The sequence below is a fragment of the Rousettus aegyptiacus genome, unplaced genomic scaffold, assembly GCF_014176215.1.
Source record: "Rousettus aegyptiacus isolate mRouAeg1 unplaced genomic scaffold, mRouAeg1.p scaffold_m13_p_12, whole genome shotgun sequence".
Taxonomy (NCBI): Eukaryota; Metazoa; Chordata; class Mammalia; order Chiroptera; family Pteropodidae; genus Rousettus; species Rousettus aegyptiacus.
Window position 1 is genome coordinate 2083010 of NW_023416287.1, and position 24010 is coordinate 2107019.

General features: G+C 61.1%; 1 protein-coding gene across 1 annotated transcript in view; it reads right to left on the reverse strand.

Annotated features, from left to right (window-relative positions):
* PHACTR3 (phosphatase and actin regulator 3) overlaps nt 1-23632 on the reverse strand; it is a 112822-nt gene extending 89190 nt beyond the window's left edge. Inside the window, exon 1 of the mRNA XM_036229221.1 lies at nt 23145-23632. Within this exon, the coding sequence (XP_036085114.1) occupies nt 23145-23262 (118 nt within the window). The 5' untranslated portion in view covers nt 23263-23632. The remainder of the gene's footprint in view (nt 1-23144) is intronic.
* Nucleotides 23633-24010: the final 378 nt, after the last annotated feature.

Below are 24010 nucleotides of genomic sequence, written 5' to 3' on the forward strand. Positions count from 1 at the left end.
TCTGGACAGGCCTTGCTGGGTGTTTTGAACTCAAGTTGCTATGCCACAGGCTCTCCGAAGTGGTCACATCCATATGCGCTAACATCAGCAGTGCATGAAAGTTGTTTGTCCAATTTTCGCCAGCCCTAGCCACTGTTATGTTTTTACTTTTACCACTCCGATAGGGGGAAATTGCATCTAGTTTTAATTTGCATGGAATGAGATACCATTTTAAAACAGTATCTTTCTTTAATGGGAAAATTTGCTTTCAATTGGCTTTTTAAAAATTAATTTGTACCCCAAGGGAACAATCGACATAATGCAAAAAACAGAGAACAGCTTTATATATTTATTCTCAGCCCTAAGAATTTAGCATCTTTATTTCTGCAACCCTTAATGTAAATCTTAGACACGCGCTAATACATAAGACAAACACCTTATTAATTTTAGAAAAGAATGCAAGCACAATGCAGATCCGTTTGCAATTCCCCCTGGTTTGTTTGTGAATTAATGGTTCTCTTGTTGGTTAAGTGTTTCTTTGTTTCCTGTGTTTCACGGCAGACAGATTTTAAGAACACTATCTTAGAAAATATGACCCCAAAAATCTCCCTACGATTTGTATTATAAATATTATTCTGTACTCAGAGCCTAGTATGTCATTCTTTATAGTCTGATTTTTGTATGCTCATTTGCCAAACAGAAATGCTTCCTGGGTCCCTTTTTATCTATTTCTATACCCATAAAAATAAAATATGTGCACATCTACAAATTATTCATCTATATTTTGACAGATATGCCAAATTTCCCTTTTGACCTTCAGGGAAAAAACAGTATACAAGAAAATACCACTTGACTTTCAACACTGGAAATGTTGGAAACCTACCAGTTAGCAAGCATGCAATAAAAAAAAAGCCTCTCAAATAACTCAAGTAAATCAAATAAAAGCTAATTTTTAGAAGCACAGTCTCGCTGCAAACAAAGATAGTTTAGAAAACCACATCACGAGGTTTTTGTTTCTGATTTTTAACACGTGAAGGTAAACACTGATGAGGTGCTCGTGGGACGGTTTGCGTCTCACACAAAGGCGCGGTAACTGCTCTGCCGTGCGCCCTGCAGGGAACACCACGCCGCTGCATGTTCCCGAGTCGTGAACTGGTAAAAAGCCTTCGGACTAATCGGCGCGCACTGCCTCTGCGCTCTTGACAGGAACAGGCATGTCTAAGGGTGATTCTAACAGGACCGTGCTTTTTAACGGGTTGAGGTGCAGGAAAGTTCTTTAAACCCAAATAGAAAGAAACAGAAACTCAACAAACCCCCGACTGTCCGTTATATTACCACAAACTCCATCATGCATATTTTAGCCCCTAATTTACAACATGGAGTATAAAAAGCAAGTTCCCACTTAACATCCTCGATAGGTTCTTGGAAACCGCATCTTTAAGCTAAACGACGTGAACAAAACCGATTTTGCCGGAGGCTAATTGATAGGGGCGAGAGGAGTCGAGTTCCTACGCAAATTTATGCGCACAAAAACATCTCCGAACTTCTAAATAAAGACCCCAGACACTCCTAATAGTAAACACTGACGTTGACGTGAGCTATGCATCCGCTTAAGAAAGATTCATAAAGACAAGTCAGACCCTTATTCTCCAGCCCTCTGAATCCCGGTGAGGGTCGCCAGTGGCCGGAGCCCGTCACATCAGCTCGGGGCGCAAGGTGGGACCCACCCTGCCAGGACACCCTCCCATATCAGGGCACGCGCCCACACTCGCTCAGACCGGGACACTCGGACACGCCCAGCCGCCTCGCATGCACGTCCCAGACACGGGGAGAAACGCACACTCCCGGCCGGCCATTGCCTTTTTCTTTCCTCATCAACCAAATGACGTTAAACAAAATGACGTCATCCGAGGACCTGCTGCACTGTAGTTAGAGAAAGAAGGCATGTGACGACTGCACGTGGCCAACCCGTGGTTGAATTTACTTCATGAATTCATGTGACCCTGCATGGTAGGGAACACGTTAAAACACGCGCCCCGAAAAAACCTTTTGAGAAAAACGCATTTCTATATCTTGGCTGGAATCTCTATAACCACCAAGCATTAAATAGAGTTGTTTTGTTCTCACCATTACCATAATAACTTTTCTTTTAACAATTTCATAGATGGGTTATTTGCTATTTGCTTCTCGACGCGCTTACCATAAAAAAATCCCAGTCTCATTAGCCTTTTTAAAAATGAGAGGACAAGTCATAGAAATAAAACTCAGAAATTAACTCGACTAAGTAAACAATTACCCAGCAGATCAACTCGAGGGAAAACAAATCGTTTGATGCTCTATCATGCTCGTAAGTCGACGATGTCGAGCTGGGAAACTGAAGTTTCAACGTCCCCACTTCGGGTGGCGTGGCTTCCACACAGGTGCTTCCGGAGGAAGATGGGGTCTCCCTGCCGTCGGCGAGTGTCCGGGCAGAGGTGGGGACCGCGTCGCCCCGAGCCCCTGCGCGGGGAGGCAGGCGTCTGCCGCTTCTCCGAGAGCGAGCCTCCCTCTCTCTCCACCCGCACGTTGAGTCACTGTGCTCATCCAAAGGTGTCCTGTTTAATCAGTGTCTGGAGGACGTGGCTTAGTCCCAGTGACGGGCGCTGCTGAGCCGAGGAAGGACGGACCCCGCGTCCAGCACCGAGGTTAACGTAAGCCTGTTACCGAGGGCGAGAACGAATGGTGTCGTCTGCCCCAGGAGGTCAAGTCTCCCAGCTCCCCGCCCCCCGCCCCGTCCAGGAGGAGTGGGCCCAAGGCGTCCTCCTGCTGGGTGAGGAGTCCCGAGGAAATGCTGACGACCGTCCTGAAGACCCGAGATGGGCTTCCCCCCGACTCGGCAGCCATTCGATCTTCTCCGTTTGCAGCTCCCGGGCTTCCTCGGCGCGTGGTCCAGGCGTGGCCCGCTCAGTCCTAGAGCTTTGTTTGGTTTTGTTTTGTTTTGTTTTTGAACTACTAGGAAAAGCCGTTCTGGCCTCTTAGGAGGCTCAGCAGGTCCAGCCTACGAGGCCCCGGGAGAAGGAAGCGCTGGCCTAAGACGACCGGGCCGAGGCGGAGGGGAGCGAATGCAGGTGGCGGAACAGGGTCCTCCGGGCGCCACGCGCCTGGAGTCGCATGCGACTCGACGCATCTTGCCTGATGCGACGGAGAAGCTCCTGAAGGCAGGGCCCCCAGGCCACACAACCCAGAAACTAGCCAGAAGGGCGCGTCACCTGCCAAAGGTCTACGCGATCCCGAATCACAGCACGTGTCAAAGCCGGAAGGACCCGGAGAAAGGAAAGGATCGAAACCCCAGATTCCGCAGACGAGGAAACGGAGCCGAGACAGGCCACCGAGGGTCACGCGCGCAACAGCGGTGGCCCCGGGGCCTGGACTCGGGTCCCTGAACCTTATTCCCACGCGCCGGGAACGTGGAGCTCGGCTGCCACGGGACACGGGGAGCCGGTGGGGCGGGAAGGAAGGAACGAAAAGACGAAGGCGCCGACCGGGGCCCGACGCCGGCTCAGGGCGTCCGCTGGGGCCACGCCCAGGGGCGGTCTCGGGAAATCAGGGGTGCCGGGACCCCGGAATCGCCTGCAGGAGTCTGAAGAGCCTTCCACCCTCGCCAGCCCTCGCTCCAGACCGTGGGTCCTGCTGGGTGGCCCCGAGCGTTACTGGTGGTTGCCAGTGGGCTGGGGTCCTACGCCCCACGGCCTCATGGGAAAGACAGGAAAGTGGGGGGGGGGGAGAAACTCACTCGTTAACTCGAGAAATAGTTAAGCCTTCGCTGTGTGCCAGGCCCGGGGCTGGGTGCTCAGGGGGGCTCTGCGTTTGAAGTGTGTTCTGGTGGTGCAGACGGGCACACACGTGCATATGCACACACACATGCGCACACACGCATGTGCACACACGCATGCATATCATTATACAGATATTTGTTTTCCATATATAATTAACATAAGCAGTTTCCAATTGTGCATGAAGGGCGTGGTTCTGGGCGGCGCTAAGTGTGCTGGGACGGGCATAAGGCGGGGTCTGGAAAGGCAGGGGAGGCGTGGCAGGGGACAGATGGTGCCCGGGGAGGGCCCTGGAGGCGAGCCGTGAGTGCCGAGGGGTCTGAGGGAAGGAGCTGCGGAGGTCTCCCCGCCCCCCTCCTCCTCCCCCTCCTCCCCCCTCCCCCCTCCCCCCGAGTCTACGACAGGGCTGACGTTGGATCTGAGAACGCTGAGCACCTGTTACCTGTTACCTGGCATGCAGACGGTAGCTCGGCCCTGGGAAGGAGACCGACCGGCGACGAGCGGCAGGGGGGGGGCAGGGCGTGCGTGATGGGAGGTGCAGGCGGGAGGCAGGGCGGGGGACGGCCCGGCTGGGAGAGCACAGAGAGTCCCCCGGAGCCATGGGGCGGTGGCCTGGCCTGCGATCGGCTCCGGGGACCCTGGGACAACCTCACCTCTGCCCTACGGCCGCAGCCCCAGATGCTGGGGCCACGCTGGAGCCCGGGTCAAGCTGAGCCAGGCGCCCGCCCACCCAGCGCACCCGGCAGCCCCCGAGCGCCAGCCTGGGCGGGACACTGGGGACCCGGCTGGGGACAGAGAGGATGAAGCCCCCGTTTCGGGTTTCTAGTTTAACGTGTGCGAGGTGGGGTGCGGCAGAGACCGAGAGACGAGAAGACGGCGTGGGAACTGGACGGCGAGGTCACAGTCATCATTCTGCGTTAACCGTTCCGTTTTCTGTCACACGGACGGGAGTGAACTTGAAGCTGTTTTCACCTCCAAACGCAACGCGAGCCACTTCTCCAGGCACGCAGGCCGCCTGGCTCCCTTCCTGCCCGCAGACTCGGGGTGGGGGACCGGTCAGCGCCGCCTTCCCCGTCGATGGCCCGCTCCGTGAGGCGGGCATCGGGCCCCCCTGCCCCATACACTCCCTGCACCGGGAGACGCCCCCTGAGCTCCGACTCCCTCGAGCAGCCTCCGCACCCCCGGACTGCGTGTCCGCACCGCGTCCGTGACCTTCGGCACGGTGCATGCCACCTGCGGGGCGGCCGGGCGGGCGGAGGTGGCCGCTCCCGGCGGCCCACACAGCCGAGTGCGTGCAGGACGGCCGCTCGGGCCCGGAACCGTCCGGTCGGCCTCCCCCTTCCGCCCGGCTCCCAGACCGGGATCACGTCGGGGCGGGGTCCTCCTGAGGGCCGCCCTCCCCCACCCGCAGACTGTGACCCCCCAAGACAGAACCAGGTGCTTCCCGCCCTCCGCCACCCCACTCAGAGCCGAGAACTCTTGGACCCGGGGAAGAGGCGGTGTTGGCGGCATCTGCTCCGAGCGCCCAGCCCCATCGCCCCCCGGCTTCGCGCTGCTCCCCGAGCCTGCGCCCAAGTTCAAGTCCGCCTGCACCACCAGGAAAGACAGTCCCCGCCGGGGCTGTATTTAGATGCATCGTAACACGCACTACTGCCTTCTAATTTTAGAGTCTAATTACCCCGCGAAGAGCGAGGCAAACGCCTGCTCTCCTCCCGGAGCGAGGACGCAGTTTCGTGCAGAACGAGTCCAAACACGGACAAAACTTAGCAAAATGGGGGATCACATTAAAAAGTCAAGAGGCTTAAAATAACAAGAAGAACGGATCGCTCTGTGTGTACAGGTTACTTTTCCCGCAAGGCTTTGCGGTTGAAGCCAATTTAAAGAAACGAAAAAATCAGGTGCAAACTCAGTTCTCGCAGATGAGAAAAATGGCCACAAATGAAGAAAAGAAATACACTAAGTTTCGGGGTGCTGTGCTAGATACTCTCTGGCCGCACTCAGACCCCCAGCTTTCAGAGGTAGAAGTAAGTGGCTTGAGGCTACTTGGTTCACCAGAGAGCTCTCTCCCCATGGCCACGCCCCCCCGCCCCTCGGCAGGAGGACAGGCGGCTCGGCACACTGGAACGCATCCAGTAGTCATTCCCTTGGACTCGGGGCTCCCGCCTCCAGGGGCTCAGCCTACGGACATAATCAGAGATGCACCCCGAACGGTGTATAGCCCAAGTCCGCCACAAATGTTTTATGACAGCAAAAAAACAAAACAAAAACAAAAACAAACAAACAAAAGCCTGGAGCCAGACTAAGTTTCCGATGAAACGGCATTCACATTCCAGGACGTTATCAAAGCATCACACACCACGGTTTCACGCGGCCCGAGAGACGGAAGAAATGCACAGGACGGTGCACTAAACGGAGGACGGACGGGATGATTCCGAGACGGTGAAACAATTTACACCGCGAAACGGCCGGCGGGAAACAGGAAAGGGCCTCAGGCGCCATCTCCGGGTGAGGGTGGGGAGCTGGTGCACGATTTTCCTTTCTTTCCCAGTATTTCTGTGTTTTCTGAATTTTCAATAATGAATATTCATTTTCTTTCTACTCAGAAAAAGTCAAGAATGGAAAGGAGACAAGCAAATAATTATCAAGATAACTGGAAGCCCCCAAATCCAGGAAGCCCGAGGGAGGAGGACGCGGGGTGGCCGGCCTGCCCGAGGCTGAGCCCTACCGCCTCTATTCTGACTTCTTTCCAGAGTCTAATCTGCTGAGCGCAGCCTTGCTAGGTCCAGCCGCCGGCAGGCCCACACCCACTGCCAGCAAAACTGCCCAGCGACCCAGCGACTCTGTCACAAGGGCCACTGTCTACAGTCTCCCCGACAAGCGCAATAGCCATCGGTCACCTGCTCAGATGTCCTGAGTGACAGCGGCCTGACTTTCTTGAGAGAAACTGGGGCTCCGTGACGTTTAATTGACTTTAAACGGACTCATCGAGGAGTAATTAGGAAACAGGACTAGGGCCGCATCATTTATTTGCACATGAAGAGAAACTGCAAACCGCCCGGCCAGGGACTCGCTCCCTGGAGGCCAGGCCGTGAGCCCTCGTGACACAGTAATCACGTATTTTACACATACGTACACACGTATCTGTAGACACTACATACGCACCTAGGCACGCACGCCTGTCCGTCCATCTATCTACCGCTTAATCCACAGGCGCGTCTGGGAGCCTTCGGCAACGGCAGGTGTGCGTGACGGCTCTCACCCTGCGGTGTGTCGCACTGCGGCCTCCCCCGGCCAAACACACACGGCACCTCTGCGAGACGCACGGTAAGTCTGCCGCTCCCGCGCGTCCCCGACGACCTCGCCTCCCCGCGCTGGACGCTCTCGCGGCTGCGGCCACTCACGCCCCCCCCCCACCGCCCCCGCCCCCTCCGCCGCCTGACTTGCCATCTCTGCCCACCTCCCCCTCCTACACCACTAGGTCAAGAAATGCGCCCTGTGGCGTGCGTCACGTGTTTTAGAAACACAAGTCCGAAGCGAACGTTTCTACAGAGTCAAGAAATTTTACGTGAAAATCTAGACTTTCGCGTTCTTGTAAAAACCGAAGAGCTGGCAGCCAGGAGCCCACGTTCCCCCATGGTCACAACCGGGAGGCGCCATGGCGGCGTCCCGTGGGGCAGGGCAGGGCCCCAGCGTACGCCCCGAAGCCGGGCTGGCGGCTGTGCCTCTCCGCAGCCGGCCGCTGCCTGCCTGGCCCCGGGGCGTCTCCTCTGCGCGTCCACCCCAGGCTCTCCGGGGCAGGCCTGTGCTGAGTCCTTATGAGGCGCCGAGCCTGTCCCGCACTTACTGCACACACTCCTGCCCGCTCTCCATGGCTGGCCGCCCACCGAGGCTAACGCCTCTCCCGCCTGGCGAGTGGCTGACCTGCTCCGCCATCCTGTCCTCTGTGCCCCCCCCCCCCGCTGCAGACCCCACAGGCTCGAGCCCACCGGTGCAGGATCACGGATGCCCCCACCCCCACAGGGCTCCCTCCCACGGAGCCAGAGCTGGAGCCCAAGAAGCCTCCGGCAGCCCGGCAGGCCTCGCGGCTGGCCTGTGCCTTGCCAAGGCGGTTTTTTTCTCTTTTGCGTGCTCGGGGAGACTGTGGAAGAGGAAGGAGACATGGAACCCCAGCGCAGCGCACCTCCATCAGGAGTCTTAGCGCCCGAGACACGAGAGACAGAGGGAGGGCGGCGGAAGGTGAGACGGGACCTCGGGGCGCGGGGCGCTCCGCGCTGGCTTCTCTCCGCGCGCACGGCACGCCCCTTCCCTTGACAGAGCCGTGGGGAGCGAGGTGCAGAGAAGTAAAGCGCCTGCCCCGAGCCCCACGCCGAGGGAGTGCTGGAGCCGGGCTCGAACCCGAGTCTAACGCCGATACTTCGTGGCTACCTCCAAAGACCTTTCGAAGCCGGCGTTCACGTCCTCGCTGCCATCGACTGTCCCGAGAGAGGCCCAGGACAGGAGGGGGGCTGGGGTAAGGGGACGGGCCTCGCGCTGAGACGGTCGAGTCGGACGGAGGCCCGAGCTGTGCCGCTCCCGTCTGGACTTCCGCACGTCTGGGAGAAGCTTCCCTGTGACTGGTACCCAGCTTTGAGGGCGCCCTGGCCGACCTCCCACCCGCCAACACACTCGTCCATCCATCCATCCATCACCCATCCGCCCACCCGCGAGGCCAGGCCGTGGATCTATAATCCACGTGGATCTACAATGCACAGCACACACACACACAACTGGTGACATTGCTCCTGCTGCCAGCTCAGCTGCGGGGCGGCCAGGTCCCTCGTGGGCGTCCACGTACCAGCTGGGGTCAGGGACTCTCACTGAGGGGAGCTGGGGGAGCTCTCAGAACAATTTTGTTTTTTGCAACCTCCACGTGAGTTTAAAATTATTTAACAATATTTAATAATTTTAAATAATTTAAGATTATTTAAAAATAAAAAGTTTAGAAAATGTGCAAACGCGTGAAAACCGAGGCCTCGCGTCCTCTGCTCACCTGCCGGTGGCTCCGTCTGGTTAACTCGCCCTCCTGTCTCCTGCACGGCCAGCCTCCCCGTGGCCGCATGCGCTCCGTGCTGGGGAACCTTCCAGAACACACGCTCACCACAGGCAGGTGCGGAGGCCCGGGAGGAGCCGGGGGACAGGGAACCACCCCTCTGGCCACTTCGGTTCTGTGGTTTCGTTCCCGGCGGAGAGACCAGGGCTCGCCGCTGCCCCCCGCGGCGAGAGCGCCTCGCCGGACACTGGCCGGGGCACCTCTGCTGCTCACGCGCACACGGGGCCCGCGCGCCCGGCTGGCTCTCCGGGATGCCGCCCTTCCGTTTCCAGCCGCCGTTCGCTCGCCCGGTGTCCCGGGCCTGCCTCAATGGCCGGCCTTGTCCTTGGGGAGCACAAAGCTGCCTTTGCCGGAGGGAGGCTGCAGCTGGGAGGGGCGTCTCCCGCCGTGACTGGCCCCATTCTTCCCCTGCACGCGGCCGGGTGGCCCTGCCAGGGAACACAGCCCCCCGAGCTCCCAAGTGCGTCTCCCCTGGCAAGTGGGGAGCGTAAACAGATGCTGGGGGAGGAAACGAGAGAGAGGCACAGTTCCCAGACAACGGCGGCCAGAGTGGTCACGTGAACTGAAAACTTCCAAGCAGAATCCTTAAGAGGAAGGGACTTCCCTGTCACGGGAGGCATTTGAACAGGGGCGAGACTCACTGGGAGGAATGCTGAGAAGGCGAGAAGGAAGCACGTGGCGGATGGATAGATGCGGCATGACAGACAGACAGATGGACGATAGGCAGGTTGGTAGGTAGGTAGATGAAAGAAAAAATAGAAAGGACAGAAAGAATGGACGATAGAATGGTAGAGACAGACAGGATTGATAGACAGTAGATAGATGACAGATTTTTTCTTTTTTTTTTAGAATCTAGTCTATTTTATGCTATGGCGGGCACACTTGAATTTCAAAATTTTAAAACATAAAAAGTGGTTAGGGGACTGACGTGTGTATCGACAGTCGATACGTGTCTAAGATTGTTTACGGTACTGCAGGGTACAACGGCACGTGCCAATGCCAATACGACACCATGGAAGTTACGCCAGGTAGATGTAAATAAATGACAGATTAGATAAATAAAACATGGAGAGGAAGGAAAGAGGCAGGCAGGGAGGGAGGGAGGAACGGAGGGAGGAAACGGCGCTTCCCGAACAGGAGGTGCAGCTGCACTGCAGACGCCAGGCGGAGCCCGTGACTGGCCACGCTGCTCACCCCAGATACCAACATACACCTGCCCCTAACCCCACACACCGTCTCCTCTCGGTATGGGATGGGCCTCCAGATCAGAACCTGTCACAACTGAAGGGACCGTCATGCGCCCTCACACACACGCGCGCACGCGCACACACACACACACACACACACCCCCGATCCTTCGGCAAACCCCCGCCTTCACGATACACAGACGGTGGCCGCTTCTCACCTCTCCTGGCCCCTCCCCGGTCTTAGATTTCTCCTACCAGCTCAGGCAGATTATTTGGCAGGAGAGAGGCAGGAACAACGGCTCGGGCACCCTCTCAAGGTCACCGCTGCAGGCAGTGGGGGCAGGGCGGGTGTACGGGAGCTCTAAGAGTCGCCGGGAGGCTGGGATGTCCACCCCACCCCACTGCCAGGAACAAATGGAAAAACCTTACTTCAAAGCCAGTACCTGCCCAGCAGCCCCGAGCAAAGGACCGCAGTGTCACTCGGGATGGGAAACAGCCCCAGGCTGCTCAAAGGGACTGGTGAGAGAATGCATCGGTTCCCGACCGCTGCGTGACAAGCAGCCCCGTCATGTAACAGCCACGTCTCCGGTCGCTTGCCGTGGCCAGAACCTGGGGCAAGGCTCATCCGCTCCACGCGGCGAGGGCTGGGCTCACCCCCGCAGCCGCGCTCAGCTGGACGCCCGGCCAGGGATGGCTGCGGTTGTGTGGGCAACCCCCTTCCTCACGGGACCAGCGCCCGGCGCAGCTCACGAGACATGCCTGACCCCTGCTCGTCCTGGAGCCGGAGAGGCGGGAAACACGCCGGGCCTTTCTGTGTGCGACCTTTGGGGTTGCCCTCCAAGTTGGGGTGCCTCCGCGCCCGGTGCCAAGCGGGAGAAGGGCGCTGTCCCAGGGGCCATGATTTCTGCTCCGCATGCCGACATGCACGGGCCCTGCACCCGGAGGCTGGTCCCGGCCGGCGTGCATCGAGCCGTAGGCGCTGGGCCAAGGCCACGGCCTCGCCCGACTGTGACAACCACCCCAGGCTTCGGACCCATCACTGCCCCCACTCTACGGAGAAGGCCCAAGGCCCCATCTGACAAAGGGGCTCGGGAGTCAGCCAGGCGCACGAGGCAGCGCCAGCCCCCGGGGACCCCCCGTGTGCGGGACGGATGTGGCTCTTATAAAAGGCGGGAGTTACAGCAGGGCACATGCACGTGCACGCACACGCATGCATGCGCGCGTGTGCTCGATGAGGACTTGTGACAAAAATAAGCACAGAGAGCTGCGATGAAGGTCACCGCCCGAGAGACAGACGGCGAAGCTGACCTCACGAGAGCTGCCGGCGAGTCCTGGAGGCTGTGCCTGCCCCATGAGCCGCCGCCTCTGCGGGGGAAGGAGGGGGGGAGGAGCACTGAGGAGGAGGGGGAAAGAGGGGGCGCCGGAGGTGAACCCACGTCTGGGAAGGGGACCCCGGCACGGCCCCTCCTGACACCGGCCTCTGCCCGGCCCGGCCCCCCTGCCCGGCCCGCCGTTCCCTTCCCTCTCAGGCTGGTTCACCCCAGCCACCTTTCAGCTCTCCACTCAGGTGATACTGCCACTGGACACCTTCCCTGAGCCCCGCCACGACCCCTTCGCGGCCGGCAGGAAGCCCTCGCCTGGTGCGACCGGGCATCGCCTGCAGGATAAAATGACCCGAGCCCGTCCCCAGACTGCTCCGTGGGGACGGGGCCGTTCCTCTGCTCTCCGTGCTGTGCCCCTGCCTGGCTTCGCTCGGGGCCCAGCAGAGGACACTCGGTTTGCTAGGTGGAGGGGGCGGGGAGGGGGGAGGAGGAACCGCACTTGCAACGAGCGACATGCATGTCACCCCTGGTGTGACTCCTTTGCTCCTCCCCACTCTGCATCCCCTCCCCCACTAGCACTGGCTCCTGGAACGTCGCCGCCCGCACCCCCGGGCGCTAACGGGAGAAACGGCCTCACGGCCTCCTGGCCGGAGCCAGAGGCGAGCGTCGGCTCCATCCTGGGTCACAAACAGGAAACAGAAAGATACAAGGCGGCGGGACGGAGCTTGTCCCGTGAGAGGACAGCGGCCCACGCTGACGTCCTCCCGGAACGAGCCGTTCTCAGCTCACTTAAGAGCCGCTCAGGGGCCGACTGCGAACAAATCTGTCCGCTCATCTGCGGGGTTGCTGGTACGCCGTGCTCGGAGCTCCGGCCCTTCTCACGGCCGTTCAGGAGGGTCCAGCGAGTGTCCAGCAGGGGACGGCCCGTCCGCCTGAAGCCACCGCCCGAAGTCACCACCCGACGTCACCACCCGACGTCACCGTGCTTTGCTGCCGTTGTCCGGGGGAACTTTTCGCTCAGTTTCACTTTTCCGTATGAGCGGGTGGGACTAGGAACGAGAAGGGGCTGCTGGGCGTTACCGCCGGGTGCTCGAGAGAAAAGTGTCGCCCACCGAGCACCTCCCACGGCCCAGGCCCCGTCCCGAGCCGAGGACGGCAGGCGACGCAGACCCTTACACACAAAGGCACACACCCGTCCCCCAGAGGGTGGGGAAGAGTCGGAGACACATCGAGGAGAAGCGATCGCCCCGAAACGTCGGCGGCATTTGCAGCACCGGCCCTAAGGCAGGGACGGACGTCATTCGGGTCCGGGGAGGCGAGCGGGGCGTCCCCAGCCCCACTCGGGGGCCACCCAGGCCTGCGGGAGCTCGGGGCGACGTGCCTCGCTGCCAAACGTCCCCTGTCACCCGCCCTTCCAACACACGAAATAATACAGTGTCCCTAAGTCTTCAGGCATTTTGCATTAAAGCAGAACCAGCTACTTGCAAGGGCCAGTGGCCGGGGGGCGGGGCGGGGGGGCGCAGAGAAAGAACACGGCAGGACAGGAGGCCGTCGGCCACCCGCACACGCACCCCCGGGTCCCGAGCTGCCCTCAAGGGGCCCCGGGACCTGTGCGGGCAGCTCGACACAGCCTCAGCCTGTGTCCCAGCTGGGGCCGACTCGGCCTTCAGCCTTGACCTTTGACCTGTGCCTGTTACGCAGCCCCGCATTCTGGTCCCCTAGCCAAGCTTCCCAACGAGGAAGACGGGCAGAGAGGCTGGAGAGGAGACCCCGCGGCACAGCAGTGACCCCGTGAACCAGCTCCGGGCCGGGCTGCAGGAGGGGTGGGAAGGCCCTATTCCGCCCAGCGGTGGTGACCTCTGGCCAGCATCGTGAGGGCAGGAGACGTGGGCATCGGGCAGCCTCGGAGCTGCTTCCAGGGGCCTCCGCCGGCCTCGGGTGCCGGCTTCTCCGTAATGGTGGGAGGCCCTGACTCCAGCTGGAGGTTCCTGGGCTCGCTCTGCATTCCAGGCGCCGTGCTCAAGGCTTTACGAGAATCGGCCCATCTCATCCGATCCTCACCAACGCCCTAGGCAGGCACTGCTGCGAGTACCCCTCATCTTGCAGGTGGGGCGCCCGAGGCTCCGAGACGCCCGGTGGGTCAGCGCGGGTCACACGGTCTGACGTCGGAGCGTCCCCTCCAGACCTTGCCTGCTGGCCTCCGACGTCTCACGAGGCCCCGGCACGCCAGAGCCTGACCGAGCCCCGTCCCTGGGGACTTCCGGTCTGCCAGGGGCAATGCGCCTGCTTTGGCCCGCACCACGGCCCCGGCTCTCCACCCCTCCGCTACCTGCGGGTGACCGGCCTTCCTCCCACCAAGGGGAGGCGTGTATTTCTCGCCTTGACCTTGAACCGGCCCACGTGCACGTTAATGGAATTCGGCAGAAGTGAAGGCCCTGGGCCCTCAGAGGCTCCGTGCGTGTCCAGCACTGGCCCCAGGAGGATGAGGTGCACGTGGGGACAAGCCCGGCTCCGCCCGCATCACCGACCGCGCCAGCCTGCAGCCACCGAGGCGCGGGCGCTCGCTGCTGCTGCAGACCTGAGGTCCGGAGGTCGCCTCTGCAGCCGCCTGAGACACCTGGGAGGGAACGAACTGGATACCACAGAGACGGGGACAAGCCTGAGGGCACGGGCGACGTGCTGCATGTGGCCCCCGTCGTTTCACGGCCCTCGCCAGACCGTGAGCTTCGGGGCGGGCAGCGATCCTACATCGGCCCACACCGCGCTGCCTGCACCGGGTGCCGGCAGAAACGGATCGTCGCCGCAGGCTCGCGAGGCCAGTGCGACCGAAGGCGGCGGCGCGCCCCCCCGCCCCCCGACACCCCGGCCACCTCGGTGCTCCGCGCGCTGCCGCCGGCACGGCGTGAATGTTTTAAGGCCGCCTTCTTCTGTATGTAAATCGTCCCCACACGGCCACGCTCTGTGCGGGACCTGCGTCCCTGCCGCACGCGAGGATGACGGGACGATGAAGAAGGCGCCGGGCGGACCCCCGCAGGGCAGCACCCACGTGCCAGACGGTCCGTCCCGGGGCTGGCGCGCGCTCCAGAGCTTTGCACAGAGGCCCCGGCTGACGGATGTGCCAAGGTCAGCAACGACTTGACTCATGTGACTGCAGAAATGACAGTCAGCCCAGAAAGGACGCTGCCTGAGACAGGGCTTTCCTGCCAAAGGAGAGTGGGAAGACAATTTCTGGCACGTCTTCCCAACTTTATTTAAATCCCCCGAGCTAATGACTAAGACAAGGCAAAAAGTGTGCCCGCACGTGGGTCCAAACTTGCAAGAAGCAGGAACCCAAAGCTAAAGTAATAACAACGCAGCAGCAGCCGCAGTGAGGCCCCGAGCCCAGCTGCGACTTTGTTGCACTGGCGACAGCTGCGTAACAATGTGTGCTAAATGTATCTTTACATCGCAGCCACGGCTCCCACCCTCTGCTCCTTTCTTGGCAGATGCTTCTCGCGGCATCTGCCGACGAATCTACGGCCCGTCCACATTTGTTGCTGGGCTCATTCGGTAAGGGGCGCTGCCAAGCTACCCATCCAAGGGACTCGCTTTAGCAAACAGGGACAGCGGCCCCAGACTGCTAAAGGCGGGACCTTGAAGGACTCCGCTGATGGCTGAGTCTCTGCCGTCACCTTGCCTGGCTCTCAGTAAATAAATCTTGTTCTAGTGGCCATTCTAGTTAAATGAACTGGGGAATGGCCGTGTGCATCTGTGTCTGTGCGTTTATGGGACCACAGACAAGTGTGTGTCTAGGGGATGGGTTGCTTGACCCAGGAATGGGGTGAAAGGCACGAACCTGCTCCATCCGAAGACCAGGCGGCCTTCCTGTAAGATGCCTGAGACCGCAGGTGGGTGGGTGGGACGGAGAGCCACGGGGAGACAGGGTGCATGCTGGGAGAGTGAGTGGGGCGGGCAGGGCCGGCGGGGCGTCAAACTCCCCTAGACTCGAATTGCTCTTCAAGCCACCTCTTCGTACATGCGGGGAGTAACCCGCGGCCGGGTTACCCAGACGCCCTGGCCCCCCGACACTCCGACGCCGCCTCAAGGGCTTAGAGGAAGATCGGATGGAAAGAAGCATCACGGCCCCAGCACCGACACGCACATTTCCACCAGGCCGCCGGCTCCGTGTGGACCGGTGCCCTCGTCGGGGTCCTATTTCCCTGACACACATTATTACATAAAACTGAGAGAGACGCCGCGTTTGGGCCTGGACCACATGTCTTAGTCCGACCTTCAATTTCTTCGTGACAAATTTTGTGAAACAAAAAGTGCTTTCGCCTCCCCGAGATTCTCGATTCCGACCAGCGGCCTGCAGGCCACACGCGGCCCGGGTGTGTTGGCTGGGGTCCCGTGCTCAGCTTGTTTGTGAAGAGACGGAGGCTGCAGCTGACTACCCAGCAGTCACTCTCTCTCTCCCCCCTTCTTTTGTGCCTGCCCTTGTTAGGGGCCAGCACGCAGGCATCTGAACCCCAAAACAAACAAACAGAACCCTCTATTTCCTAGCCCCCTACAGCTGGGAGTGGCCACTTGTCACCCTCTGGCCAAAGGTGCATGTCGCTGGGTGGGCTCCCAGGAAAGCGTGGTCCTGACTGGGTGGGAGGACACCCCCCGACCTGTCGGCACCCCCTCTTCCTGCCCAGAAAGCGCGCTTGCCTCCAAAGGTGCAGCCGCCATCTCCTAACCAGGAGCGAGGAGGAAGCTCGGAGCCTGACCCCGCGGCCCGGACGCCGGTGTGCCGTCTGCGCTTCCGGGGAGAGGAAGACGTCTGTCGCGCTCTCGCCACTGTCATTGAGGCTTTCCGTCACCGGAAGCCAAACCGATCCCTGACTGACAAACTGGCCAACATTTAAAAATACCATTTCACATAAAAATTCCCAGCATCTCTCTGAAAATAGGATCCTCTGGCCACCTGGGCCCACAGTCCCGATGCAAGCAGGGACGTTCCCTGGCCCACCCGCTGCGAGCGCGCGGGCCCCGTGGACACGGGGCGGGGACCCCGTGTCTGGTGCACGCAGTCGATCCGGCTCTCAGACTCCGGGCCGCGAGCCCCGGGCCCTGCTGCACGGCAGTTCTGTCTGCGCTCTTCCTTGGCCTGTTTCTATGACCTTGTGCCTCGGCCCCCCACGCCGGGCCGGGGCCGCTGGCGCTGCCCCCCTCAGGCCGGCGCCGCAGCAGCCCGCCTGCGCCCTTCGCGACGGCGCCCGTCCCCAAAAGAGCGCCCCAAGCCAGCTCGAGCCAGTTCGAACCCTATTGAGTTTGGAGAAGGTGGGGTGCCCCGGGGGACTGCAGCCTGGAGAGGGGGCCGGGGAGGGTGCCGGGGAGCAGCCTCCGAGGCAGGGGATGGAGCAGCCCTAGGAAGATGGCGGTTCTGAAGTCGGGCGCCAGAGGCTGCTGTACCTGGCGGCCGGAATCCGAGCCGGGCCGGAAGCCTCCTCCCTGTCCCTCTCATCGCCGTTCCCGGGGGTGCAGACCCTGAGGCTGGCGGCCTTTGAGATGCTGAGCAGCGGGGTCCCCCAATACCTGCCCTGAGGAAATGACACGCAGAGGGGCCCCGGCTCAGCCCTGACGCACGGGCGTCGGGGGCAGGGGTGGGACCGTCCCTCTGCGGCCACCCACCCTGTCCATCACAGCGTCCGCTGCCTCCCGACGTAGTTAACGGAAGATGGACGCATCTCAAGGTGATGACAAGGTGTCTGAGGAGACGCCTGCCTCCTCCGAGCTGCCGACCAACAACCGCGTCCCAGATTTACTCCGTTACAGACAAAAACTCCATAGTCCTCATCTGTGGGTTTTAGGGACAGCGACTTACCGCCATGTTACACACGGAAACGGAGGTGACCTGCCCGTCGTCACGCAGCGCGCGGCAGAGCGAGGCCTGCGACCCGCCCGCCCAGCCCCGGGCACGGGGTCTCTTTGGGTGTCCCTGTGTCTTAAGCAGGGGGACCCGCCCGCCGGGCCAGGAAGGGCGTGAGTCAGGATCCCTGGGGCAGCTCCCGGAATTGAAACGAATTAATCCTGTGTGGACGAGCGGTGGTCTCTGTCCCCGCGTCCCCCGCAAGCGCATGGGGCGGTCAGCCCGGGGGCGGCCGAGGGTCTCCCCAGCCTGGGCCCGCGCTCGGCGCCCACCCATCGCACCCGGCTCACCCGCCCGCGCCACACCACTCGGCGGGGAACGGCCAAGCGCAGCGCCGCCCAGGATGGCACGAGGCCCTGCCCGGGGCTCCCGGCCGGAGCAGGGCTGCCGGGCAGCCGCCTGCCGGGACGGAACGTCCTCGTGCCGACCCGTCCAATATGGCAGCCGCCTGCCCCACGTGGCTCCTGAGCCTTCGAAACGTGGCCCGTGCGACCGAGGAGAGGACGTTTTAGTTTATTTAACGTGGATTTAAACTGCCACAGGCAGCTAATGGCGACTGGACTGGACAGTGCCTCCGGCAGAGAGATACTAAGCTAGTCAGTCAAATAACGGGTGAAGTCGCTTCAGAGTGACGAGCGAGGAGAGGAAACTGGCCGACATGGCCGAGAGGGCCGTGGGGAGGCGGCGGCCCTGGGGCTCCGCGCTGGCCGCCCGCCTCCTGCTAGAGAGCCACGCCTGGCACTTGAGAGGGTCCCAGGGACAAAGCCGACCCTCGACAACGCCGCCTGTGTCCTGTCAGGATGGGAACGGAAATCCCCAAAGCACCTAATCACTTTCTATAATGCATGCGCGGTGCTTCCGTCTTCAGAACGAGCTCTAGGTTTCTTGGCTCCATGTTGTTTCAAAGCAACCAGCTTTTATTTTTAATAACCCCGAAGAAGCTGACAAGGTCATTGCTGCATAGTCCTATTGCTAATTTAGCCGTGCACGGGGCCAGCGGAGACCCCCAGCACACAGGACTGCAAAAGGCGCGAGGCCTCCGCCTCACCCACCGGGCAGGGGCACCAGCCGCGGGCGGAGGCCAAGGAGGGGCTGGCCAGGATTAACACTTCGGGAAACTTCCTGGGCTGCGGGGGGAGGGGCAGGAGGAAGAAAAGTCCCCTGTGACTGGGGCCGAGACCGTCCGGAGGGAGGGAGGGGTGGGTGGACCCCCTCGGCCAGGGGACGCGGCCAGGGCGGCGTGAAGACCTCGTGCTGGCTGGACCAACATGCCCACCTGCGGTTTGGGGTGTGGCGTGTCCGTGTGCCCACCTGCGGGTCAGTGGGGAGTGGACACTGCGAAAGGCGCCTCCCTCTCAGGCAGCAAGGCCGAGGTGGGTCGTGTGACAGCGGCTTGTCCACGCTCGCCACCCAGCCACCCTCTCTGGCTGTAACGGAGATGCTTGTCCACAGAGGCCCCGACCCGCGGGCAGGAGGACCCAGCTGCCTGGCCAGCCCCCACCTCGTCAGCTGGACATGGTGTCTGGGGCTCGCACCCACTGGCTCCCCAAAGGCCCACCGAAGCCTCCTGCACGTGGTCTGTGCCAGGGTCCAGGGCCAGAGGGGACAGTGCAAGGGACCCAACCCCAGGCAGAGCTGAGCACCGAGAGCCAGTCAGGACGGGGGTGGGGGTACTGGGGCTGGCTGGGGCGGGGCGGCCACGTTAACTGAATAGAGAGGACGAAAGGGAGCACCTTCTGAGGCGACACTGGCCTTCTGGAAACCTGAGGGAAAGGGCCAGCAGGACACAGAGGCCTGGAGCTCAGAGACCAGGTGGGTCACCGCAGAGCCCACATGGACACAGAGACACAGGGACCAGGACCATGGCCAAGGGCTGGGCACAGTGGTTCCCCAGGTGTGGTCACCTGGCCAGCGCCATCAGCATCGCCTGGTAGCTGCTGGAAACACACCTTATCGGGGCCCCCCACGGATATGCTGAGTCGGCGACCCTGGGGGTGGGGATAACAAGCGGGCAGGGGATACCCACGCACACCCGGGTTTGGGGCTGGACAACCTAGATGAGCAGCACTCCAGGGGGATGTGCCCTCGGGGGGGCACTTGGCAAAGCCTGATGACATTTTTGGTTGTCACCACTAGGGGCTGGGGTGCAACCGTCATCTCGTGGACAGATGCCAAGGATGCTGCTCAGGACGGCCCCACGGCAGGGAAGGACGCGGCCCGCGCTGGATCAAGGTCCCACGCCTGCTTGGGCATCGCACTCTCCTGAGCAGAATCTTTACAAAGGCAAACCACAAGGCCACAGAGGAACTTTTTTAAAAGACATCTCAGGGGACCCTGGGCCCAGCCTCTGCTCCTGGCCTCTGGGAACCAGGGAGACGCCCCGGAGAGCGAGCCGGCAGCGAAGACAGCACTGCGGGAACCCCGGGGTGTGGACGGGGGAGCGGGGAGAAGCACGGCCGCAGAGCAGGGCACCGGAGCCGGGGGCCGGGCCAGGGAGGGGACAAGCCTGAGGAGGCCGAGGCGCTGGCGCGGGGCTGGCAGGAGGAGGTCACAGAGCGCCCTCTCCATGGGGGATCAAGGCCAGGGCAGGCCCCGGGGGCCTGGAGGGACAGACGCCCTCCCGCAGCCCGGGAACAAACAGGGTCCGGGACACAAAACTCCCGGTGAGTTTGACTTCTTCGAAAAGAGGCAAGGCCAGCGGGGTGCCGCCTTACCGTTCAAAACGTTAATGTGGAGAGAAGACCTGAACTGGGGGTCTCCTGCCTGTGGGAACAGAGTGAGGACTTACAGGGAAAAACCTTGTCCGAACGCAGACGGAATCGTCAGTGCGGCCGTGATGCACGGATGGGCGGGCCCCGGGGGAAAACCCTTCATCCCCGCCACACGGCCCACGGTCACCGCCGTGGCCACTGAGAGGTTCAATGCACTGATGAGGCCACGAGAAGACGCTCCTGCTCGCCAGCCACCAAGGAGCCACCAATTAACACAACGAGACACCATCTGTCACACCCCACGCCACAGAAAACCTGACCGACGAGCTCAGGTGCCGGCAAGGCTTCGAGAAAGGGCACTCTCGGAAGGAGCGTCAGCTGGTACATTTTTCCAGGAGGGTATCGTGGGAATGAAAAATGTGCTCCCTGGGACCCAGACAGCCTGCGCGCCGGGCCACGCCCTGGAGGACCTTCGCAGGTGAGCCCGAGGAGGCTCCGCCCGAGCAATCGCCACCGTGGCTAGCACTGGAAACATCACAAGCATCTGACAGCTAAACGGTGAAAATGTATCCCTCGCACGGCTGCATCCAGCGAGGGGGGGGGGGGCAGTGGCGGGCCCTGTGGCGGGCCCTCCGACACCGATCCCCGACGCTTCCGCGAGGCGCACTGGCTCGCGTGTCTTCCCAAACGCCTTTTCTCGAGAACGTGTCAGTATAAACAGGCGGGCAAAGGGGCAGAGGAGGCAGAGACGACCGCTGGAGAGCAGGAGACAGGGGCGTCGCCGAGGACCCTCCGAACACGCTCTCAGCTTTTACCGAGACAATATGGACGCGTTAAAAACGGACTGAGGGGTCAAGGGTCAATGCCGCCTTGGGCTGTTTTATAAGAGTAGAGACCCTGAGAGGAAGCGGGCCGCCCTTCCCCTGGACTCCGTGCCGAGTCACTTGACGGCTGATGCACGGGCTTCGGTTTTCAGCAGCAGGTGGACAGGTAAAGACATCTCAAAGGGACAGCCAGAGGGGACTGGGACTTTTCAGCCGAGTGAAAAATGACTCAGGTTGGTGGGCTAAGTGACCTGGCACGCCAGCCTCTCTGAGAGTGCCCGAGACGATGCCGTCAGGACTGTCGGGGAGCAGTCGTATAAGCCATTCGAAAGCAAATGTCCAATAGTTCCACGCAAAGAGAAGCATCAGAGGAAGTGAGTCCCCCGTCAGAAAAGGTATGCAAGAACGGGCCAAGCCAACCGGGAATAGCAGCTGTGGAAATGCTCCCCCGCCGCCCCCTGTCCACTCCTTCCTGCTTCAAGCTCCCAGGTCACTGCCAACCTGGAGATTCTGACACTCTTTCTGCCAGAATGTGTCCACTCGACACCGCCCACAAACGCTCCGGCACCCAAGGCTCTTCACTAAGTAAGGCTCCACCACGCACAGACCCGTACACACTAGACTTTCCACCTCCACCATCTGCTCGCTGGGCCCCACTTCGACCCCTCGAACCAGAGACTAACTCCGGTGCTTGTCCTCCCTGGCATCACTTAATCCCGGGCATCCGAGCCCCCCCGCCCCCCTCCCTGCTGCACCGGCATTGGCCACCTGCTGAGCCCGCTGCTCCCACCCACAAAGCCATCAACTCGCAGACAGCCAAAAAGCTAAATTCTCCATCATTTCCGTTTCAAGTTTGCTTCCTTTTACTGCCAGGGAGACAAAAGGAGCTGGGAAGGATTCTCTCGTGACGAGGCACTCAACTTCCATAATTGGAACATCATGGAAGTACGTCTCGAGCACAGGGAAAACCGCTCCAACATGGAGCGCCGAGGGCGTAATCCCCGATTCCTAATAGAAAGATGAATGAAAGCCTTAGGGGTCTGCTCAGGGAAGCCTCTGCTCAAAACTCCAGAAAACGAACTCGCCCTCCCCGACAGCGAAAAAGCCAGGATTCCTTGGACTGGTACCTTAGTTTGACTGAATGATACAGTGTCAACAGCCCTAACAAAGAAAGCTCGCGAGCCTTGCATGGGTTTATTGTTTAAAATTTCAAATAGGGCCCCGGTGCCCACAGAGCTGCCTTTAACGGGTCTTTCTTTGCAGCTAAGGCAGGAAAGACCCACTGTGCCAGCGAGTGGAGAAATCGCCTCTCACAAAGCCACGTTCGCCCGGGACCATCTGGACTTTGATGCCCACCACGTATTGTGGCCGGGTCCCCATTTGGGGTCCGTGCCATGCATTTAGAGAGAAGGCGTCTTCAAAGGAAGGTGACGGCGACTATTGTCCAAACAGAACCGGTGAAGGGCCGGTGCCTCCCTAAGACCGGGCACCGAGTCCCGTGGCTTGATACCAAAACACCAGCTTTGATTCGTTTTTTGATCCCTGCATTTCAGAAGCTCAGACTTCTCCCTGTGAAGTGAAAATTGCCTTCTGGTGGAGAGAGGTTTTAATGATCACTTTGCTTCCTGCGTCTCCATGGCGACAGGGCGCGCACAGCCCACCCCCCTCCTGCTTTATTAGGCCTTTCTTCCTCTCTGGAAAGTAATCAATCAAGACACATAGCCGCCTTTGTGACCGGATTTATCACCTAAGCGATCGAGGCTGCCCTGAGGTGGGGGAGTGGAGGACACCGGGCTGGGTCCTGGTGCTCTCCCTCCGCCTCCCTGCTGGCGGCTGGGCTGCGAACACACCTCACCTGTCCCGGCAGGTGGGCGGCGCGCCCAGGTGCGTCGGGCTGCGCCTGAGGTGGGCGCCCAGAGAAAGCCACTCCGGGCGGTGGCCCCAGGGGCGCTGCCCCGCCAGGGCGGGGACACCGGGCCACCTGAGCTGGGGGCCCAGGGGAGGGAGGCAGAGCTCCAGGCCACCGCAGGTCTGACACTCTTCCCCGGGCTGGTCAGCACCCAAGGAAGGGCGGTCCCTCGGAGGGGACAGCGCTGCCCACCAGCCCGGCTGATGCCCAGCGCCTGGCTCTACCCGGGGAAACCGGTTCCTCTCCGGACAAAGGGCTCCACGGCGCCGCGGCCGCGTTTCTGGGGACGTGAACGGCGGAGCCCGAGCGCCCGGCCCGGAAGGGGCTCCCCAAACGCAGGCGGGGGCGCGGAGCAGCGCCTGGGAGTGTGCCCCGCGCCGCCTGCCCCCGCCCGGCCGCCCCCGCCCGGCCTCGTTACCTGGGTTCTCCCTGGCTTCCGCGGAGGCGGCGGCGGAGGACTCGGTGAGGACGCTGGGGTCACTCTGCGAGCGGCCCCGCGACACAAGGCAGCCGCTCCGGTCCTCGGACGCGGCCATGGGCCCAGCCGGCGCGGGGCGAGCCGAGGGAGCCGCGCGGACTCACAGCATCCGAGACGGCCAAGGTCACTGGCGAGGGGGCTGGAGGGGGCGTCTTTTTAAAAAGGAAAATCAAAAAGGCCAAGGAAATGCGCGGAGCCGGAGGACGACGCCGGGGCCGCTTCGGGGCGGGGAGACAATAGCCCGGCGGCGGCGAGGCGCATCCCGGCGCGCGCGGCCTCGCGCTGCTATTTACTCGTATCTATTCCCATTCTTCAGTCTATATTCCAGGGGAAAAAAAAAAAAAAAGTTGAACTAGGAAATAAAAACTTTTTCTTGTCAGTGTTTATTGCGTGCTTGGGGCAGGGGTGATGTCCAGGAATTTCTAGGGGCGCTCCCTCCCCCCACCCCACCCCCCACCCCCCCGGGGAAAAAAAAGGAAAAAAGAAGAATTTCAGCCCTTGCAATTGCTTTAATCTGAAAGCTGTTCCTGGAGCATCTGTTGGAAAACATTAGGATTCTCCCATCATGCCGCGCGCGAGGAGCATGACGTCACGGGAGGGGAGTGAGAATGAGCGCGGGGATGGGGAGGGGTCTCAAATACCTGGACTACACGCCGCAGCCCTGGAGGCGGGGGCTGCGTCCTGGGTTACGAACCGCCCGCCCCCGCCCCCACCCCAGTAGCGTCTAGAACCCGGAATGCTTCCGCGTCCCTCTCCCTCCCCCTCCCCATTGGGAAGGGAGACGACTCTAAGGGCGCCTCCCTTGT